This window comes from Tursiops truncatus, chromosome 1 (assembly GCF_011762595.2).
Source record: "Tursiops truncatus isolate mTurTru1 chromosome 1, mTurTru1.mat.Y, whole genome shotgun sequence".
Classification (NCBI taxonomy): domain Eukaryota; kingdom Metazoa; phylum Chordata; class Mammalia; order Artiodactyla; family Delphinidae; genus Tursiops; species Tursiops truncatus.
The window spans coordinates 67244891-67269217 of NC_047034.1; the positions used below are offsets into that span (position 1 = coordinate 67244891).

General features: G+C 37.2%; 1 protein-coding gene across 6 annotated transcripts in view; it reads right to left on the reverse strand.

Moving 5' to 3' along the window:
- ATF6 (activating transcription factor 6) overlaps positions 1-24327 on the reverse strand; it is a 220152-nt gene that overhangs the window by 191978 nt on the left and 3847 nt on the right. For 4 of the 6 annotated variants that reach the window (XM_073805156.1, XM_033855941.2, XM_073805161.1 and 1 more), the window contains exons 2-6: positions 16906-16970; positions 14157-14244; positions 12091-12197; positions 5980-6109; positions 5184-5387 (exon numbers count right to left, since the gene is read on the reverse strand). In XM_073805156.1, coding sequence (XP_073661257.1) covers positions 5184-5387; positions 5980-6109; positions 12091-12197; positions 14157-14244; positions 16906-16970 — 594 coding nt within the window. The remainder of the gene's footprint in view (positions 1-5183; positions 5388-5979; positions 6110-12090; positions 12198-14156; positions 14245-16905; positions 16971-24327) is intronic. The other 2 variants (XM_073805166.1, XM_033855948.2) reach the window with 2 other exon arrangements.

Sequence of the window (24327 nt, forward strand, 5' to 3'; positions counted from 1 at the left end):
ATTAACCTCTGAAATTTATTAGTGCTAAAAGTATTTATCATATTACTAATATCAAACCTTCTATTCTGAACATAGAATTATATATTTTAAATTAATGGGATTTAGAAATACATATAACACCAAAAATATATGACAGAGATTCAGTAACTCAATACCTGGAAGAACCTGAGGCTACAAATATCGAAAATGTTAAAACCACTTAGCTAACACGGGAAATGTAAACCTGTAACTTAAAATAGTCTGCAGATAATATTGACTCCCCTACCCACCAAAATGGTCTACAAATCTTTTCTTAATCTTTACATTTAACCTTATTTTAAAATTACACTAATCTGAGGAAAATTAGTATCATTAACCTAAAGAAGGCTCATACAACTCATTAACACTGGTCTATGAAAATTTTTACTTGCCTGCTGAGTATCTGCTTTCAGATCTGGCCAATTTTATAAGGTGTTGAAAGCCTCACCTAACATCCACAGCTGCTTGAGCCCATTTAGCAAAATAAAGGTACTAAAGTAACTGGCAACTAAAATTTCATATAGTATATTTATACTCTTCTTTAAGGGAAAAAAAACATACTATACTTTCAGACAGTGTAACATGATCCATGTAAAACTCAGCTCAGTATTTCAAAGGATCAAGGAATCTAAAAATCAAAATGACGCTTCAGAACACCTGTTTGTTAAGAACATCTGTCTTAGCTTAAAAAAAAAAATCACTTGTATAAAATCAAAGTCTTTATGTTTCAGAAGGCCTCAGAAAGCATACGAAAACTAGAATTTAATTCATAGCATTTTATCCCAGGTAAATTAGTAAGAAAGACCTAAAAATAATCTCACAGATTTGTAATATATACAATTTACTTGAGCGTAAATGATCACTAAATATTTTTATCTTCTAATTTTCCCCGGCATAATTTATTTTATGAAATGAAAACATAAAATACGGAAATGGCTCATAAGCAGATATATATTTGCTTATGCCAAATATTCAAATAAAAATAATTAACAGGGAATTCCCTGGCAGTCCAGTAGTTAGGACTCTGCGCTTTCAGTGCTGAGGGCCCGGGTTCAATCCCTGGTCAGGGAACTAAGATCCCGTAAGCCATGTAGCGCAGCCAAAAAAGAAAATTTATAAGTAAAATAAATAGCATATTTATTTAAATAGTAAATGTTAAGTTTTTAAATTACACTTATTGAGATATTACAGTCAATCTGGTACTATGAAAAGACATACTCATCAGAATGTAAAACTTAAACCAAGGGTTCCCACCCTGAATATAAAGACCCTTCTTTAATAGCAAAAATATCATGGTCACCCAAGATGATCATGGCTGTCCTTTCAGTTTCTGTGGATTGAGAAAATATGTGATGAGAAAAGGCTATTAAGAATTTAGTAATGATTTTAAATGAATTTGGAGTTGAGTAATCAGAAGTATAACTTCTTTGTACATCAGTACAAAGATATATGAAACAAATTATTTATGCAGTCTACAGAAAATATGGATTTGCAGATGCCCTGCAAAAGCCAAATGTTACTACTACTCCAACCACACGTATCTCAGGGCCCACTGTCTACAGGTTGAGAACCACTGACTTAAACCAATACTTTGAGAAGAGCATTATCAGAAGTAGTGTTCCGTATCTTGAGTTTAAAAATTATGATAAAAAGACCCTGAAAAACTAAAAAATGTTCAATGAATTGTGGGATTATTCCAAAGAACAGAGAAGGTGGTAAACATAAAGAATTAAGTCATTTCAAAGAAAGGATCCTACTTCTAGCTCCAGTTACCCATTTAAAGTATTAGCAGTTAACACATAAAGATAGCTTTGTAATATTTCTTAAAACTAATTGAGAAAAATAATCCAAGTCTGTAGTATCCAGTGTCTGGTTATCACCATCTCGTTGCTGAAAGAACTGCAACACGGAGCGAGGGAGATGGAGCAATATCAAGTCAAGGTCTGCGTACCAAATGTGGCTCCAAGTCCTACCAGGCCACTGATGCCTCCTTTTTTTTCCAAAATGCACATCAGGCCCTTTCATCCCAGAGTGCCTAACTAACCTCAAATTATTGAGCACCTAAATCAAAGATCCTATAAAAATACTAGGCATGTTTGGGTTCAAGACAAAACGTGGAGAAACAACTAAATTTCCATGACAATGTGTTCAAGGTGACTTGCTAAACCTGACATGCTAGATGCCCACCAGCTCACAAAATGCAGTGCAAAGGACTGTTTCGGGTCTTAAATAGTTAGCAGCTGAACATAGTTACTACTGTTCCTAGTGTGGAAGCAGTTAAAAAGGACATACCAAAAGGCTGTTTATCCCTTTCAGCATGCTCAAAACCCTCTTTGGCATTACACACAAATCCCCCTTAATGGACCACGGCTGGTTTCAATGCTGGATACTTTTGACTATGTATGGCTCACTGATAGTGATAGTCAGTTTCTTCCTTTTCAGTTACCTTCAAAGACTTCAAACTTTATATCAAACAGTTATTGAATGCCTGCTTTGTCTAAAATAGTATGGCTGTGTGACAGTAAATTTTTCTGTGTATTAATTTTCTCATCTATAAAATGGAGATGATAATAATAGTACCTATCCTCACAGAGTTGATGTAAGGATTCAATAAGATAACGCACTTAAGCACTTAGAACAGTGTCTGGCACGTAATAAGAGCTTAAATGTTAGCTAGTATTAATTATTTTTATTATTATTAATTACTATTAACCTCCTTTTATGTATAATAATAGCTTCTATAAGGGTATTGCATGTATTATCAATTCATTAGTTCTCACAGTTACTGTTATTTAACTGTTGATATAAATTTGTTAACTCCCCAGTTAGAATTCTTGAGACCAAATACCACATCTCTGCATTCTTTTAGAGGCAATATACTATAGTGATTAATTACACAGACTGAGCCAGACCACCTGGGCTCAAGTTCTGACTCTACTGCTCACTAGTAGAATGACCTAGAACAAGTTATTTTACCTCTATCCTCCATTTCAATGATTTGTTACCACTATCTACCCAAAAAGTCCAAGACAGGATACCTTCCTCTCTATCCTCCATCCCCCTTTCACATGACCTAATGACCAAGCCCTGTGATTCTACACTTTTTAACATCTCTACTGTCTATCCTGGCTCTTCATTTTCATTGATATTCCAGGCTTTCATCATCTCTCACCTGCACTACTCGTGCAAGTCTTAATGGATGTATAGGACTTAGATGTAGACGTAGGCAGAAGCTGTTTCAGGCAGATAGAATGGCATGTCAAGAAACGAGGAAAAAAAAGAAAATTTAAGGGACAATGGCCAGATAAGTCGAACTAAAAGATTTATAGAAAGGAGAGTTATTATAAGGTAAAGTTAGAAAACTAAACTGGAGCCAAACCATGAAGGGTTTTACATTCCAAGCCAGAGAATTTGAACTTAATCCTGTAAGAATTACTTCTTTTTTAATGGCAAAATATTTACTTCTGATACTTATATCGATTAACTGTAAAATGCCTTTCCTATATTTCTCTTCTTCCCTCCCCATTTTCAAATAAATGGAAGATATACACTTAAATCTATATGTTATTACAATATACCTCTCCAGATTGTACTATAAAAACAGACAAGTGCCCTATATTAGCATATGCTCCCCCAAAATAAAACTGTCTTCAGATAACGGGAAAGCACTGAAGTTCTGAATAATGTATGATTCAGGTTTCTAAAACTGATAAACTGCTCAGAGAAGTTTCTCTTCTTGCTATAGGTAGGAACTTCTATCATTCAAACATAGCCAATGGTCTGCTAAGAGCAAATTCTCACGAATACCCCTTGCTTTACATACTGGTCATATTAATATCAAACTTTTACTTTTTATACATGTGTTTTAACAGCTTATGGGAACTATAATGAAGTTCTTCACAAGTTTAGATTCTCAGCCTTTGGGAAAACACAGACCCTTTTGAGATCCTGATGAAAGTTTTGGAGACTATCCCTAGAAAAATCCACAAATAACATACACTAAATCTCGCATTTTATTTCAAGGGGTTTATGAACACTTAACATCCATTCACAGGCCACAAGAATACCCATTCTACAGGACTGCTATTTTTCACAGGAAAAAGGCAGTAGTTTTCACCCTGTCCTAAGAGGGCAGGTATTTCAGGTTTGTTTGGTTGGAGTTTTTTTGGTAGGGATTGGTGGATTTTCACGGATCCATCCAGTCTCTCACCTAGTTCTTTTTATCAATGTCGTATTGTCTATGACCATGGAACAGAACAAAGATAACAGAGTACCTGGAAATCAAATTTATGACGTTGCCCTCATTAAAACCATGCTCCAAAGAAATGAGCTAACAATCCATAGCTGGAAATACAGCCATAAGTGTAACACTGGGTATTTATTTACAACCCATTCCCCATTGACCCCAGTCCTACTTGGCGCCAACAAGCTAAATCCAGGGAAAGAATGCTGTGCAAGTTTCCATTTAGTCATGTGTACACATATCAGTATAAGTACAATGATGAATAATCTTCCCAAGAGATCTCTATGTGCAAATGATTCCTATATCTGAATAGTACCAAATCCTCAAACTTGAACTTTCACTATAGACCTCAGCTTCTTGCAGAATCAACTATGGGAGGCCATCTAGTGGACAAAATATAGAAACACACATTCTTAGCTACTTGAAGACAGTTTCAGGTTTCTTCTTAATGCCCCATACAAGATCATGTTACTAAACAGCGCTGCCTCCTCAGAGATTATCTGACTCTATTGCCAAAACACACCTATTAGACCTGAAATGGACCATATTATTTTAAATACTGACTTCTCCTTAAAAACAAAAAAGTTCATGGACACAAAAATCTCAGAATAAAATGGCACCGAAAAAGTTTCCCAGATTTTCTTCTTCGTTACAAGTGGTTATATAAAACCACAAGCCTTAGAGACAGGTGCTTTCATAATTAAAACTGTGAGAAAAAAGAACTATCAGATGTAAATAATCTTGATAGCTATCTCCCTTGTTACGATAGGAACCACATCTCTACAACATCCTCAAGACCAAGGACAATTCTTGACACACAGCATGTGCTCAGAAATTATACCCTGAATTAAAACAAGTCATATGACACAAGCCTCAGTGCCCTCCAATTAAACACACACAGCCTCAAATTCCATTCAGGTACCTTTAGTGGGTGCAGGATGTATACTGATAATTGGCTGCTGCTTCGCCAATGGCATAAGTGTTGGCAGTGTTTGAATAATGATGGTTTTTGCTGGAACGCTGGGGTTTGTTTGAGTCTTGGGTGCTGCTGGAAGTAATAAAGGCTTGGGCTGAATTGAAGGTTTTGAACTCATCTGAATTTTTTTCTTTGGAGTCAGTGCATTTTCTGGAGAAAAACCAAACAAACCACAAATCAGTTTAAGGGCAATTAAGCAAATCCTAGAAAGGAGATGCTATTATACACCTTTCCCTAAACATTTTCTTGACCTCTGACTACCCTTACTGAAGTTTAAGCATAGCCACTCTATATCTTAATGGACTGAAGAAAAGTCCTCAATCTGAGGTCTTCCCTTTTGACCACGCTGCAGCTTTGCCGAAGGGACATGTGAACCAGTAAAGAAGAATAGCTAAAACCCCTGAATAAAGCATCGAGGTGAATAAGGTTAACAAATGTCACAGCCAAATGGCCCTCACATTCAATATCTTTAACTGAAACTTTGAAATTTCTCCTGAAGATGGTGGGGCCCTAAATCTATTTAAAGTATCATTCACCTATAAAGACAAAAACAACCAAAGAAGATTATTTCTTCCCTTTCCTCTCCACATTAATCATCCACAACAAACAAAACAGGTGCACTAATTTAAAAACAGCAAGCCAGCTTAATAAACATACACTTAATCCAACATTTTCTTTTAAGAAATGGAGCCTAAGCTCAGTCTAAAATAGAGATAACAGAAGTTAGGAGATGGAGTAATACCAGTTTTGCTCTTAGGACTAATGATGGGCTTGTCTTCCTTCAGTGGCTCTGCTGAGGAGGGACTATTAAAGCTTTCACCATATAAGGAAAAGGGAGACATCTGGGAAGTAGAAGACAAATCCAACTCCTCCTGTAGCAAAATAAAACACAAACAAATTCATGCAGAAGAATACTATCCTTGAGCAGAAAATTGCTTAGAAAGAGAGGCAAGATCTATATATAAACAGAGAAACACTTCAAGACAATTTCAAGGCAAAGGTGTGATATATTAGAACTATATCTATATATGAAGTACTAAGAGATGATGGATAAATCAACATTATCCATCTACACTAAAGGAAAAATAACTAAAAATGAAGTATGTCTATTTCATCCTCTTATATGAAAGATATGAATCACTGATCTGATCTGCTTCTATATTTTCTCCCACAAACTTTATATTTTACTTGTTCCTAGTCATACAAACATTTAGTATCATTATAGAGTTACAGTTAAAATGCTAATATCTTTCCCCCACCATCTCTTATTCTGTCTTACAGGAATCTCAAAAGCAAATAATTCTCACTATTTGTATCCTTTTCTATTTCTTAACATTGCCTTTGTCCCGAATGTTTTGAAAGAAAAACACTGAAAGGAGCAGGGCTATTTTATTTTATTTAATGGGTAAACTAATAATACAGAGGGACTTCCCTGGTGGTCCAGTGGTAAAGAATCCGCCTTACAAAGCAGGGGGCATGGGTTCGATCCCTGGTCGGGAAACTAAGATCCCACACGCTGCAGGGCAACTAAGCCCTCGCGCCACAACTACTGAGCTCACATGCCTCAACTAGTGAGCCTGTGTGCCGCAAACTACAGAGCCCACACGCTCTGGAACCTGGGTGCCACAACTACAGAGCCCACACACCCTGGACCCTGCGCGCCACAACTAGAAAGAAGCCCGCGCGCAGCAACAAAGAGCCCTCGCGCCACAATGAAAGATCCCGCATGCCTCAATGAAGACCCTGTGTGCCACAACTAAGACCCGATGCAATATACAAAAATAATATTTAAAAAAATAATAATAAATAAATGTTTTTAAAAAACAGATATATAAATATTAATATTTTCTAAAAGTCTTTTAATATTCAGTGGATCTGTCTCATTTTGTTAGAATAAAGAAGCTTAACATAGGATAAAAGTAGCATTTCAATTCCAAGAGAAAAAGATGTTATGTATAATAATGGAATGGGCACAAGTACGTAAATACATACATCATACCATCTTCAAAAGAATCTATAAGATTACTGAAAGAAGAATTAAGAGAATACTTGTTTACTCTCAGCATGATGTAGGCTCCCTTACCTCAAAAAAGCCAGAAGCCATAAAGGAAGAAGAAATAGATTTGAACAAATAATAATTAAAATATTTTATAAGAAAAAAACAGAACATAAACAAAGTTAAAAGATACATATGGGGAGAAAATATTTGCCAAAAATGGATAAAGGAAAGAAACCACCATTTCACTGAAAAGGAAATGCAAATAGTATCCAAAGGCAAATTTAAAAGAAAATCTTTTTTTAAAAAAATCATCAGGTAAGAAAAAGTTAAAATGACCTGAAAGACCATATGGGAGAAATGGTCATTCTCACTAATGCTGGTGAGAATGAGAATTGTTTCATTCATTCATCCTCAACACCTATTCAGCATGTAGCCATAAGTGGGGCTGTATGAACCTTACAGAGTATATTATAACAATAATATATTTGGAAAAAAACAAAGACTATGAGATAACACAGGACGAAATGATTATCTTCATAGCCTTAGATGCTTACAAGGCATCTGATAAAATTCAGCAAAGACTCCTCATAAAAGTCCTAAAAAATAAGGACTGGAGGGACATTTTCTTAACATTAAAAAAAAAGCTATGCATAATTGTATAGCCAAAGTCATACTTAATGGTAAAATACTAAATGCTTTGCCATTAAAGTCAGGACAAGAAAGAAATAATTGCTTTTTCTGTAATTCTAGGAGACATAATTATACTATAAAATGAAATAAAAGGAATAAATACTAAAATAGAAGAAACAGAAGCGCCTTTGTTTGCAAGGTGATATGCTGTCTACTTGGAACACATTTAAGAACCAGCTAACAAAATTTTCACTATGAAAATATTGTATTAATAATCACTTAGAAGGCTTCCATGGTGGCGCAGTGGTTGAGAGTCCGCCTGCCGATGCAGGGGACACGGGTTTGTGCCCCGGTCCAGGAAGATCCCACATGCCACAGAGCGGCTGGGCCCGTGAGCCATGGCCGCTGAGCCTGCACGTCTGGAGCCTGTGCTCCGCAACGGGAGAGGCCACAACACTGAGAGACCCGCGTACCGCAAAAAAAAAAAAACAAAAACAAAAAAAAGAATCCACCTGCCAATGCCGGGGACACGGGTTCAAGCCCTGATCCGGGAAGATCCCACATGCCATGGAGCAACTAAGCCCATACGCCACAGCTACTGAGCCTGCGCTCTAGAGTCCATAAGCCACAACTGAGCTTGCATGCCACAACTGCTGAAGACTGTGCGCCTAGAGCCCATGCTCTGCAACAAGAGAAGCCACCGCAATGAGAAGCCTGCGCACCGCAACAAAGAGTAGCCCCTGCTCGCCACAACTAGAGAAAGTCTGTGCGCAGCACCTAAGACTCAACACAGCCAAAGATAAATAAATAAATAAAATTCATTTTTTAAAAAACGAATTGATTTAATAAATGGTACTGGAACAATCCTTCTGATAGTCATTTGGGAAAACAAAAAACTTGGATTCGTATTTCACATCATAAACGAAGATAACTCCAAATGGATCAGAGATCTAAATATTTAAAATAAAACCTTATGAAAAATATGTATTAACAGTCACTTAGAAACTATTACTTCCTGAATAATTTGATCCTAAGGCCACTAGATGGAGCAGTGCAAGACCAGCATCCATGCAGGCTGGTGGAATATCGGAGCCTAAGGAGAGGAGGTGGGGGCAGGCAGCCCAGCACAGGGAGTCAGAGCAGATTACCCTGCTCATATTGGGTCAGCTTGATGCAGGTGTCAATGCCCACAACACAGGAGTCAGTGTGAAGGGACCTGCACTGGCCAAATCCAGGATAACATAAGAATCAGAATAAATAATTATAGTAATGGGTTATAATCTGTTGAATAAACTAGGAAACCATGAGTCCATACTGATATAAACAAATAAATGAATAAATTTAAAGTCTGATGAGAAACAGGTTATTTTTACATAGTTTTAAAGTACCTCCTCATAAAATACTTATTTTGGGCAAAGGAAGAAAGAGCAATTTCACAGTGGAATAGCCTGGCAGACACCACCTTAATCAAATGAACAGAGTGAACCTTATCAGTAACAGGACAAATGAAAATTGTGTGCCATCACATCAAAAGTAAATGAGACAGACACAGCATCACTTCTGTGATATTCCTGCCACAAATACAAAACCTGAATCTCATCCTGAAGAAACATCAGGCAAACCCAACTGAGGGACATTCTATAAAATAATTAGTCTTTAATCTCCAAAAGTGACAAGGTCATGAATGTCAAGGAAGAATGAACTGTTTCAACTGAAGGAGATTAAAGAGACAAGACAATCAAATGCAATGTGTGATTCTAAACTAGATCCTTCCGCTCACTAAAGGACATCTTTGGGACAACTGGTACAATCTAAATGGGAATTGAAGATTAGATGATAGTATGGTATAAACATCTATTTCCTGATTTTAATGGTTTTATTGTGGCTAGAAGACATATCCTTGCTTGTAGGAAGTAGACACTGAAGTATTTGGGGGTGACAAGGCATCAAGTTGGCAACTTACTCTCAAATGGTTGAGGAAAAAAAAAGTTCTTTGTAATGTACTTGTAATATTTCTATAAGTTTAAGGTTTTTCAAAACAAAAAGTTAATATAAGCAAGAAAACAAGAATAAAAATATTATAACCTATGAGTGGTGAAAACCCTCCTTTGAGCAACAACAACAAAAAGCAATAAAAGATTGATAATTCAGCTATGGAGAAAATAAACACCAAAAATAAAGCTTAAAGACAAATGACAAATTGGAGAAAAACACTTGTAACTTATTTCACACACTAAACACTAATAATCCTAATATGTAATAAAACACTTTAAAAATTGAAGAGAAAAAGACCAATACAATCCAATAGAAAAGTGGACAAAAATTTGAACTGTTCATAAAAAGAAATGCAAATAGGCCTTAGACATATGAAATATACAAAAAGATGTTTAACCACACTTATAATAAAAGAAATAGAAAACAAAACATGCTGTGTAATGATGAAGGGAAAATTGGCCCTCTTACATACTGCTGGTCAGAATATACAACCGTACAACCTGTGGAGGGAAATCTGGCAATAAACAGTAACATTAAAAAAGTATTCACCCCGATCTCAGCAATCTCTCTTTAGGGGTATAACCAGATATCTTTGCCAAGATATCCTGGCAAAAATATGAAGTGACTTATGTACATAGTTATTTATTACAGCATTGTTTGAGTCCAGAAAAGACCAAAAACAACACCAATGTTCATCAATAAGGAAATCACTGAATAAAGTATAATATAGTCACACAGTGGAACACTATGCAGCCATAAAAGGGAATGAGAAAGATTCTATATCCTGAAATTGGAGTTACCTCTAAGTTAAATAAGCAAGGTGCAGAGCAGGGTATGTAGTATGCTACCTTTTGTGTAAGAAAGGATGGAAAGGAAAGAATAGGACAGAAACCAGGCTTCTGTGAATATACCTTGTTATATATTAATACTTTTGACTTCAAAAGTAAATTAAGTTTTTAAAATTAAATCATTGGAGAAACTGTGGGACCACAGAGAACTGCCAAGACAGGCAATCAGAGAAAAGCTTCATAGAGAAAGTAATTTTTGAACTGGGACTTAAGGATGAATAGGAGTTTTCAAAGAAGAAAGAAAATGAGGCTATTTCAGGCAGAAGGAAGAGCATGTACAAAAACCTAAAATGGTAAGAGCAGAGATCTCGCTGCTCTTGTCCACGGACGGTGTTTGGCACAGTTCCTGGCACAGTTGTTGAATGACTGGAGCACACAGGAGCTCTCAGGGTTAAACCCAAGGGGAGTGTGAAGGTAGGAACAGGAAGGATAGTGAGAAACAAGACTGGAAAGGTAAACAGGAGCCAGAACATGGAGGGCCTAGTACACTGGCAATTTAAATTTTGTCCTTGTAAGAGTTGGGAAGGTTTTAAGCAAAAAACTGGCACAATCAAATTTGTGATTTTGAAAAATTTCTCTTTGAAGATTCCTCTGCTAAGAAAGGTTTGGGGAGTTAGGAGGCAGAGAGACCAGTCAAAATTCTATTGCCTTAATCCAGATGAGGTGACGATGGCCTGGTGTGTGTGGAGAAGATGAATCTTCGAGATACTAAGTGGATAGAATCATCAGGATTTAGTAACTGACTATACGGAAATTATGAAGATACCTCAATTTCCAGCAGATATAATTCACTGAAACAGTAATTTGAATTTTTCTTCTTATATTTTTTCCTTTCCCCATTCCAAAAAATACCTAAGCCCTTTGGTACTTCGCTTTCCTGGCCTCAGAGCTTTTGTCTAGATGAAGAGCAGAAGCATTTTTAAGGTGCTTTTGTAAAAAACCTTATTAGCGCATTCAAAAGGTAGTACTAGGCTTTCCTGAACTAAGGAGACCATTCTAGGTTACATGGCTAAGGAGTTACAGAAACAGACCATCTTACAGTCTTCCATGTCCTCAAAGAATGTATATTCTAACGGGGAGTAAAGAGGGTAGCAGGGAGAAAAGACAATAAGTCAATAAACAAAAAAAATATTGGGTACTGGTAAGGTGCAATGAAACAATGAAATTATGAAGACAAGAACATAAGGGAAGGAGGGCAAAACCAAAGAGACTAACAGCTTTCTAGCTCCCTCAAGGCCATTCCTCAAGATTCAGCTTCCTCAGGATTAAATGAGATAACAGGACTTATATTAGCACTTAATAAATGTTAACTGCCTCCCACACATACATATTTTCCAGATTCCACTGTAACCAAAATCACTGTAAAAGACTGGTTACTTACAGGAACATGCTGAGTCGAAGAATAAGAGTCCACTGACTGAGGAGATGAGACTGAACAACTTGAGGAGGCTGGAGAAAGTGGCTGAGGTTCTGCCTTAATATCTTTAACTGAAAAACAAGGGGCAAAAATTTTCCCACTGAACAATATAAACTCAGAATGAAATGAATAAGAAAGAAGGTAAAATCTGCTTTTAAAATTCAATGATATAGAAGCTAAGGTCACCAAAATATATCATCAAGTGAAAATTCAAGAGCAGAAAACAGTAAATCTAGTATGCTTCCATTTGTGTAATAAATTATACATGTGTATACTACTGTACTACTAGCATCTGCATTAACTCTCTTGAAGGATGAACATAAGAAATGGATAACAGCGGTTGTCTCTGGGAAGCAGAACTTGGTGGCTGAGGGACAAGAGCCAAAAGAGACACTTTTCTTCTCTACAGACTTTTTGTACCTTTTGAATATTATGCAATATGCAAAATTATAGCCTCCCCCCAAAATAATTTTAAAACATAAGAAACAGGAAAGAATTATTGTGGAAAGCATTTTTGATAATACAATTAAAACACAAAAATGTTCCTATCTTTTGAACTATGTATTTTTAAAAATGTGCTGAGTAACTATAGCCTAGGTGTTCCTAGGTGTCAAATTTATAACAGGGTAGGAATGCGGAAGAGAAGAATCTCTGTGGCAGACTGTGTTCTCCAAAGTTAGGTGCAAAATATCTACCATATCTCATGATCTATAATGTGATTTTGCCACTTCCCCATCAAGAAGTAGCCACTATTTCCTCCTCTGTTTGAATCTAGGTGGGCTTATGACTTCTTCAATTGACAGAGTATGGAAGTAATGCTAGGTGAATCCCAAGGCTGTGTTACATTAGGCAATGCAGCTTCTATTTTGTGTGTTGAAACACTCACATTTGAGCCTTTGAAGTCTGACTACCATGAGACCACCAGGCTGTGAGGAAGCCAGGCCATATAGAAAGGTGACATGTAAGCACTCAAGTTGGCAGTCCTAGTCTTCAAGTCATTCCAGACCAGGCATCAGACATGTGAGTGAAGAAAACTTAAGGTAACTCTAGCCCCCAGTGTCAAGCTACCTCAGCCTTCAAATCTTCCCAGATGAGGTCTGGACACCATGAAGCAGAGACAAGCAATTCCTGGTGCATCCTGTCCAAATGCCTAACCCACAGATTCTGGGAGCCTAATAAAATGGTTATTGTTTTAAGCCACTAAGTTTTAGAATAGTTTGTTACACAATGGTAGGAACCAGAACACTGGCCTCGTGTAGCTCTTATTCTGTGAGGGAAGACAGGAATTGAGCAAGATATACAAATACATAAAATGAAAGGGAAAAGGAAATGCAGCAGTGGGGAGGGCTGCAATTTAGATGGGGAAATGTGCTGGTTATTTACACATTGTCTCTCAGCTCTAAGTCTACCTTCTATAGTCTGTGATGCAAATTATTAATACATGTCTCAGCTGGCTTCCTTTTAGGTCCTGTCCATAGGGGATACTAGAAGGATACTAAAAGGTAGAAGGGAAGAAGGGATTTCTTCATCCTCCCATCAGCTTCATCCCAGAAGGGACAGTTTGCTCCAGGTTCCAGCTTTTTTCAGCACACCTAAAACCCACCTCATTGGGCCCCTTAAAGATACTAGCATTAGCCAGGTAGGGCCTCCTCCTCAGATGTGTATACACGGGACCCCTACACTAAGTTCCTAGGTTCTAATAATCCCAAGCTTCTTCCCTTTGATTACCTAAATTCTGTCTAATTCTCAGATAGATTAATCTCTTAGAGAATATTACATATAATTCAAAATCAATATTTCTGAATAATAAGATTTTTATTCATTATGTGACTAACACATTACTATGAAATTCTTTATATCTATTTTGGCAAGAAATTTACGTATGCCTTGCTACACCAAAATAGAATGTAGTCCCTGGAAATTTTTGGCCTACAAAAGTGGCCCAGTAACCCCACCTAATTTTGACTATTACCAAACTACAAAATAATATGGACCCATTTAAATTTTTTATCAATGAAATACAGCATTACCTGTACAGAATTGATTGTTGATGTCCCAAATGCCTGTCTCCCAAGGCATCAAATCAAAATCAAAATCAAGATTATCAAAATTATTTTCCTGTAGGTTTCAAATCAGCAAAAGATTACAAGATTAAAATATATACATCCAGAAATCAAACTAACAGATGCAATTTGCCATAAATAATATAATTGTGATTACCCAACTTAGTAAAAATAACTTTCTAAGTTAATCAGTTCATCTTGAAAATACATCTTGGATAGCTTAGAGATAAACCAATTTAGTTATTTTAAGCACAGTAGTAACAGCTAGGAAGGAGGTATTGAAGTCAACATCTATCTGAAAGATTCAGTTGGTCTCATTCTTTTCAGTGGAAATGGACCTTTACAACAGTCACAAAATATGTGTTTTGTCATAAAGGAGATCCAGCAAAATAAGTTTTCCCATTGCCATTAAGGAAAAGAGTCACAGCAAATGCCTATTTACAATATCATCTCTATGTACAAGGGAAAGAATATAGATGTATCCAAAAGACATGCAGGAATCATAAAGAGACTGTAACTGAAACTTCAAATATACCAATTATTAAAATGCTTATGGGAGAAGGAAGAGATCCATAGGAGGATGGGTAATTTTATATTTTTTTTACTGTTCTGTACTTTTCAAATTTCTAAAATAAAATTTCTAATTTTTTTTTTAATCCTAGAAGATAAAACTAAGTTTCTCAAACAGGGGTCAGTAAACTTCTTAGAGGGGCTCTTAGTTTCTTTTCATTCAGATGACAATTTTTAAATTTAAATATAATCATATTCTGGGTCATCTGGATGACCATCTTATACCATATATATTAATGAAGAACTGCCACATGATTTCAGAGCCCTCATAGGAGCTTAAGATTAAGACAGTACCACAACTATTTTAAATGTTTAAGGTTACAGAGATAAGAACAGAAGTAAACTTAATATATAAACAGTACAACAAAGTTAAAAAGTAGTCAATATTAACTTAATGTGACAGATAATAAAACAGCAAGAAAGCAAGCCTCAGGAAAAAAGTAAAGGTTAATCTAGTTATCAATAACAACAATTTGGTAATAATTTCTAGAATATTATCATTTCAAATGTCTATTCTGTGGTTTATTTTTATTGAGAATGTAACAGAAGGAGAGAAGGGAAACTTTTCTTATACTGCCCTAAACTGAGTAAATATTATTGCAAATTACATAAAGAGAATGTGTGAAAGTTCACATAAAAAAAAAAAGAAAAAACTACTTAAATTATGAAAGAACCACCTTTTAAATCAATCTCCTTTGCTTTTTTCTCATATTGGAATCTAGCTATCAAAAAATTAAGCAGCCCCACACTTTCAGCAACGAAAAATCTTCAAACTTTCTTAATCTAAGTAAACTGAGGAAGGATATTTGCCTGAGTGCTCGCAATACTTTTTAACATGTTCAACAGTGGCATGACCTACTTCGAGGATGATTCATACTCAATCTTCAGACAAAAAAGTCAAATACATTTTACAGCATAAGAATTTTATCTGGTTGGAAATTTCACAGACCCATTTTATGTAAAGCAAAACATACTGGTACTTATATACTCTAGTTCTTCAATGACTTCTCAAGGGAAACTTGCACAGCCATGTGAAAGAAGAATGACAGTTTTAAAGCTAGAATGGGCTGTCTGAAACCATTTAATCCAATCTCTTATTTTATATCAGAAAAACTAAGGAACTGAAAGATTGAGTGACAGAATGTTAGTTATAAAATCAGGATCATATTTCCCTGAATCTTTCAAATTTACTATATTGTTTCTTGACGATGTTAGGCTCTGGAGGTTATGAAAAAATACCAGTTGCTTAAGCAACCAGCCAATATTAAAAGCCAATTTAATCAACAGACAACACTGTAAAGCATCTCACAGAGTAAATGAAACCACTAAAACCTCATGCATTGATTTTAAAAAATATCATGTTTCACTCCCTTCTATTGATTCATGGTAAAACAAGAATAATTTAGCAGTTGTTTTACCATGAATCAATAGAAGGGAGTGAAACACATGATATTTTTTAAACTTTTTCTTTGTCTTAAACTCACTAAGCAAGCTTTATTTTTAATAAGGGCTTAAAAAATAAGTGATAAATATTCAACCTGATTGATATGCATATAAAATCACTCTGTTCACTTGAACTACTTCCCAAGTCAAAAAGCACCTCATCCATTAAAGAATAAGACAAAGTAAGAGTTCAGGCCAAACAGCTTCACATATACTAATCCAGAAAAGAAAAAAAAATCTAAAATATTTTTGAGAACTTAAAGTGCTGTAATAATAGCTTTTACGCATACTTCTAACCACCCAAAGGCAAAAAATAAGGACATTTCTAAGTTTCAGAGCTTTCAACACTAAGTATACATAACTTTAAAAAAGGAAGTTGGTAAGTTCTCTTAACTAGATCCATGACACACATACTCCTTAACATCACACTGTTTCCCTTATGCAGCAAAATATCTGTAAAAACCAAAAAAAAACCCTGGGGCCAAAGGTAGACTTAGAATACAAGTCTTCTCATACCAAGACCAATGCAATTTCTACAATCCTACACTCACTGACTACAAAATGGCTACTAACTTTCATACTTAATCTTAAAAGTTATTTAAACTTAAATAACTAGCCTAAACGTGTTATCCTGAAATCTTCTTGCAATAATTAAAGATTAAATATCACATTATTCAGCATTTCTCCTCTAATAAATACTTACATAAGTTTCATTTGCCGCATCCAATTGCAGGTCATCATAGCCAAGTTCAGCAAAGAGGGCAGAATCTTTGGACAAAAAAAAAGAATAGATATTTACTGTTAATTCAATGTTTTGACAAAAGAATAAGTGCTGTATCCTTATGCCAGCTCTATTAGGGTTTCTCATTAGCCATTACTATTACTGACAAACTCTAGGAGTGTGAATGACAACCAATTCAAAGCTGGTTTCTAACATATGTATTGTTTTCCACATAATTTTTATCTTGTGAACTAAATCATTATACCAGGGATTAAAAAACAGGTTTTATGTCCTGTCATGTTGGACTAATTGATAGTGACTTTCTGGAACATTACTAACACAAATTCTGAGGCTTCATCTGGGTTCAGCACAAAAAAAAGTGACATGGTTGATCAGCGGTGATGACAGGAGAGGAATATGGCAACACAGGTACCAGGTATTTGCCATCCTTGCCTTAAGTTAGAGGTACAACCAATTTTCTATCCAAACAATAAGGAATTCACTCATCTAAACCATTTCATTTATTTCAACAAATCTAACTATGTTCCAATTTCCTAATAAGATTTCCTTATAAACTGAGAAATATATGAACACAGGTCAAGGTGCTGATAAGGCCAAAGAAGACTGATTACTGTATAATCTGTAATGTGTCTATTTTCTTTAACATTTCAGAACTTCAAGCACTTTGAAGAGTTTCCCAATCTAAGTCTGCCTTTGTACTCCCTACTAACATGCCACTGAAATTTGCTCTGGTGATTTCCCTACTTCACATATATAAGAACTACACTGCAAGTCTCTCACCGACTTGGCCAACGGTAGAAACATTTCACCAGCCTAAAACAAAATAGTACATAGCACATTTTTTGTGTGTAGTGATAATGAAAGGTTATTCATATAACTCTCAGAAAAGGACTACCTTAAACTCAGCTGCAGAGCAAAACAAAACAAAAAACCCATATAAGAAGATGACTGTGGCTATGTACCTTATACACAGGCGAAAACTTGAAAGAGTTCTTTATCTGCTGCCTCTCATTTCTCTCCTCCCTTTCCTTCTTGAACCTATTCAAATCAAGCTTCCCCCCCAACACATACACACGCATACACATCAGGTATTATGTCACCAATGATTTCTCCTCTGCTAAATTCAATGGTAAATTCATGGTCCTCATCTTACTCTCAATAGCATTTGAAACAGTTGATCTTTTCATATTAATTGAAGCATCTTCTTCACTTGGCTTCCAAATTACCATACTCACCTGGTTTTCCTCCCACCCTACTGGTTGGCCCTACCTTACCGGTTATTCTTCATCTTCTTAACATGAAATTGTCCCTGGGCTTAGTGCAAACTTTTCTATCTATTCTACTCCCTTTGTGATCTCAGCTGAGCTCATGGCTTTAAATAGCATCTATACGCCAAGGATTCCTAAATATACATCTCCAGTCCATACCTCAAGACGCATGTACACAGTGAGTACTCTACCTCTCCTCTTGGATATCTAAAAGGCATCTCAATCTTAACACATCCAAAACTGAGCTTCAAATCATCCCTCACCAAACCTCCTACTGGTTCGTCCTCATCTCAGTTAATGACAATTCAATTATCCCAGGAGCTCAGGTCAAAAACCTTAGGAGTCATTGCTTACTTCCTCACTCTCTGTATTCAATCTACCAGTAAATCCTGTCAGCTCTGTCTTCAAAGTATGTATTGGTAATGTGGCATCTTACCTTTCCTTTCCATTCTTCCTTCCCTTCCCTACTCTTCCCAACAGAGATGTCAGCAGAGCAAGGAGGGTGGTGGGGTTGTGTGTGTCATCCTCTGTGGCAATGTGCCTGGTACCCAAGGAAATAGGATGATATAGGAGGGGAGGTGCCTTGTGGAGGTGGCAGCATGCCTCAGATGCCAAAAAAATGGAGCAGTGGGAGGAGGAACGGAGTGGCAGATGTAAGAAGCAGCCTGAGTGGTTAGGAGAGTGATAGTACCAAACAGATGTGTTAATTGATGGAGCAAATGATAAAGTATATTAGAGCTAGGTTTCTCACTTTCTGAGAAAGGATTTAGAAACGTGAAAAGGGAAGAGAATAAAAGAACGCTAAGATGTTGCACTGGAATTAGAAGTATTAATACGAACACATTTTCTTAAAATATTCATACACAGAAAGAATTATAGATGTTTGTATATGTGTGTACACATATACATACATGTATGTCCTAGTTCTGTCTGCTAACAGGTCCTAGAAACGAAGACATCCCACCAGCACTGAAAAATCGTATGTTTCCAGACCTTGGATACTGAATACCATCCTCTACTAAACGGAAGTCCACTAAAGGGCTCCTTAGAGAAAGAGCTGATTCCAGGGCTTAGGCAGAGAAAGTGCAAAATAGGCTTGGGAAAATCTTGTTGTGCCAGAAAATAAGGAAATCCTCAGAGAATGATGGAAACATGTCAAAAGAACAAAGGAGCTGATGTGAATGGACTCTTACTGGTCAATTCTCAGAAAATCTGAGCATCAAAATAAAGCCAGATTACAACCCATTGAATCAAATAGGAATTAGTGAGCTCATAATGAAATAAACAAAGAAACAGAGAAAGCTTTTTCTTACAGTATGATGTCAATTAATAAATGTACACAGAATGTTAAGAGAGAATCACCATTTGGCATTAGAGTGGTACTTGATATAAGCTGGAGTTATCAATGGAGGCCAGGGCTGGTGAGTGAAGGTTTAGTAAGGAATAGGACATTGGTGGCATTCAGATTATCTCCCCCAAAATACTGGGTTAGCCAAAAAGTTTGTTCAGGTTTTTCCGTAAGATGTTACCAAAAACACCCGAAGGAACTTTTTGGCCAGCCCAATACGAATCAAATGTAAAAGGGGAAATAGTGACTTTACAGTGGAGAAATCCAGCAGATACTAACTTGACAATCTGATCAAGGTGAACATCACCTTGGAACAGGTCAACATAGTGTGCCTCTATCATTTCTCTAGCATTCCTGTCACGGACTCATGGCCTGATTCTGGTCATGAGGAAACAGTATATAGACTTAGGTTTAGAGTCATCTTACAGAACAAAAGACCTGTACTCTTTAAGACTGTCAAGAATACAAGAAACAGGAAAAGACTAAGCAACCATCCCAGGTTGAAAAACTCTAAGGAGACATGAAAAGTAAAAGTAATGTGTGTTTGCAGGTAGGGTCCCAGACTAGAAAGGAAAAAGAGCCATTATTAAGACATATAGCAAAATATGAACGGTATCTGTGAACTGGATAGTAACGCTGTATCAATGTTCATTTCCTGACTGGAAGGAGTGTATGACAGTGATATAGGACAGTAACCTTGTTTGGGGGAGGAGGGGATACACATTGCAGTATTTAAGGGTAATGAGTTAACAACACATTTCACTCTCTTTTTCTCTCTCTAAAGAAGGAGAAATGGGGCAAATACAGTAAAATTTAACAATCAGGGAATCTGTCTGACAGGCATGCAACAGTTCTTTGCACAGTTCTTATAACTTTTCTGTAGGTTTGAAACTATTCCAAAACTTAAATTTTGAATAAAAAATATACATGGGGAGCTTCCCTGGTGGTGCAGTGGTTACGAATCTGCCTGCCAATGCAGAGGACACGGGTTCGAGCCCTGGTCCGGGAAGATCTCACATGCCGCGAAGCAACTAAGCCCGTGCGCCACAACTACTGAGCCTGCGCTCTAGAGCCCACAAGCCACGACTACTGAGCCCATGTGCCACAACTACTGAAGCCCGTGCACCTAGAGCCTGTGCTTCGCAACAAGAGAAGCCACCGCAATAAGAAGCCCACGCTCACCACAACTAGAGAAAAGCCTGTGCACAGAAGAGACCGAACACTGCCAAAAATAAATAAAATTAATAAATTTATTTAAAGAAATATATATATATATACACACATGGGTATATACATATGCATATGTGTATGTTTATATATCCACAGTCAACCACTTCCATTATCTCCACTGCTCTCATCATAAAACACTTGGATTGATGCAGTAGCCTCCAAATGGTCTCTCTGCTTCTGCCCTTGACCCTCTTTCAGTATATTTTCAATAGAGCAGCTAAAGTGAGCCCATAAAAACATAGGATGTTATTGGGAATCAGGATTTACACAGTAGGAAAAGAGAAATAAAAGTATGTAATGCAAGAAGGTGAGAAAGAACTCTGTGGTACTGGCTTTGAACTGTGGGTATTAGCATGAATTCATGCTTTTTAAAAATACATATTTCCTTGTTCTTAGGAGATACACAGTGAAGTGTTTAGGAGTTTCATATTATTTGCAGCCTGCTTTCAGATAATGAGAGAAGAGAGAAGTGTGGGTAATACTGACAGAAAGAGTGAGTATGGCAGGATGTTAACAGTAAGTCTAGATAAGGGAAATACAGGTTATCACTGTACTGATCTTTTTTAACTTTTCTGTGGTTTGTGAATACTTAAAAAAACTGAGAGTGGGTTGATAAATACATTTGTATACTACAGAATATCTTAGAAAGATCCATGAGAAAGTGGTGACATTGGTGGCATTGGTTACCTATGAAGTATCTCTAAAATTTACTACCTACTTCTATATCTTTTTCACCAACCCCACACTACCTACTATATAGATTTCTCCTAACAGTAGTAAACCATGGTAGCTATTAGTTTTTGTTTGCTCAGCAAGCTTTCCCACCTGACTGCTGCTTTGACCATTTACTTATTCTTTTACTTCTTGTAAGATGAGAAATGGCCACTGGAAAACAGTGGTGACCTTAGAAAGAGCAGCTTTGGTGGAGTGGTGGAGCCTGACTGCATTGTGTTCAAGAGACAGTGAGAAAAGAGAAAGTGGAGTCAGTGAACATGGACATTTTTTAAAAAAGAATTCTGCTGTAAAATAAAAAAGAGAAATGTAGTTGAAGCTATAAGGGAAGTAACATCTAAAGAGGGTTTGGGGGTTTTTCTTTCTTTTTCACTCTAGACAGGAGAAGCAACTACATGTAGGGATGGAAATGAAGACTCAGGAAACAGAAGGAAGAAGAGCTTGAGCAATATTCTTGAATAAAGGGGTGGGGGCGGGGTGTCTAGGGACTTCCCTGGTGGTGCAGTGGTTAAGAATCCACCTGCCAATGCAGAGGACATGGGTTCGAGCCCTGACCTGGGAAGATTCCACATGCCATGGAGCAACTAAGCCCGTGTGCCACAACTACTGAGCCTGTGCTCTAGAGCCCATGAGCCACAACTACTGAAGCCCACGCACCTGGAGCCCACGCACCGCAACGAAGAGTAGCCCCCACTCACTGCAACTACAGAAAGCCCGTGAGTAGCAACGAAGACCCAACATAGCCAAAAATAAATAAATAAATTTTAAAAAAATAAAACAAAGAAGGAGGGGTCTAAAGCACATATAGAAGTGATCGGTTCTAGCATTCCCACCAACAAAGAGAAGGCAAATATACTGGTACACACGTAGATGAGGTAGTAGGAGATTGCAGCAGTTCTCTTCTGATTCAAAGAATGCAGGAGGAGGTGCTGGAGGTTTGAGGAGAGAAGAACCTTTATAAAAACGATCATCAGAGAGAGAGGACCAAGGAAATATGATCAGCCAGGTAATACTTAATGGTCTATTTCAGGTTAGTATCATAAATTTAAAGTGAGACCAATCAGCACGGTTGAATTTTCTTTTTTAGCCACTTTCAGCTACTTGAGTGCATTCATGGAGTAGACAGAGTTGGATTTAGCCAAGGTTGCAGTTGATCAAAGAGAGAACTACAAAACAAGAGAGAGACAAGGATATTGAGGGTGTGAGGGAATGATTACAGAGATTGTCCATGGAATTTAAACTGGATAAGGGGAAAGTGATAACATAAAGGGGACGAGGGACAGTGAAAAGATGGCAGAATCTCAGCAGTGTTGAAGGTACCACTGGAATTGGAGTACTAAAGAGAGTGAGCTGGTAAGACAGAAGGTGATGGTCAGAGTGGGATGTTGGAAACTGAGATTATGTTACTAGTACTGACAAGGTTTAGGTTTATGATTGGGGAAGAAAATGCCTGAGACAGGGTGGAAGGTGGAGACGAGACCCAGGAAACGAGAGATCAGGGTATTTGAAGGATCTTCTCTGAGAATACTGAAATCAGCCAAGAATCATGATGGAAGGAGTGTTAAAGAAAGTGACAATAAGCTAGGAACTAAATTTTTTCAAAAAGTGAGGGAGAGTGAACCAGAAATCACCAGATGACTATAAGAGGGAGAGGGAGAGGACAGCATGTGAGACAATGTGAAATTTAAGCCTGGATGTTTTTAGGGAGGATGAAAGGAGAATGATCTAAAAGTAGCAATGAAGAACAAGGAAGATAACTAACCCACTTTCAGAGGCCCTAATGGAGAAAAGGTTTTGAGAATGAAAAGAGCTACCATTCACTAGGACTTTAGGGAAAACCGTGTTATCAGGGGAGTCAGGTTTTGGTCAACGCAGGAGGGTACAGAGAACTTTCACAGAAGACACTGAATTTATCAAAGAAACCACAGTGGCAGATGGAAGCTTCTGATCTTGGTACATATATCTTATGTGCGGCAAAAAAAAAAGTGGCTTTTGCAAATTGTAAGAAAAAGAAAGGGAGGGAGTGAGGGAGGTAGGAAGGAAAGAGGAAAGGAAAGATATACAAATGACAAATAAAGCATATGGGGACTTCCCTGGTGGTCCAGTGGTTAAGAATCCGCCTTCCAATGCAGGGTACATGGGTTCGATCCCTGGTCAGGGAACTAAGATCTTACATGCTGCAGGGCAACTAAACCTGTGTGCCGCAACCACTGAGCATGAGATCCACAACTAGAGAGCCCACATGCCGCAACTAGAGAGCCCACATGCTCTAGAGCCTGAGCACCACAACTAGAGAGAGAAGCCTGCACGCCACAACGAATATCCCGCATGCCGCAACTAAGACCCAACACAGCCAAAACATAAAATAAATAAACAAATATTTTTTAAAAGACCGTTCCTTTAAAAACAAATAGATAAAGCATATGAAAAGATGCTCCACATCACATGTTATCAGGGAACTACAAACTAAAATAATGAGATACCACTACACACCTATCAGGATGGCTATAATCTGAAACACTGGCAACACCAAATGTTCGCAGGACTGGAGCAACAGGAATGTTCATTCACTGCTGGTGGGAATGCAAAATGGCACAGCTACTCTGGAAGACAGGTTGAAAGTTTCTTACAAAACTGGACATACTCTTACTGTATGATCCAGCATTAATGCTCCTTGATATTTACCCAATTTATATGAAAACTTACGTCCACATAAAAAGCTGCAATGGAGTTCCCTGGTGGTCTAGTGGTTAGGATTTGGCGCTTTCACTGCCATGGCCCGGGTTCAATCCCTGGTCGGGGAAC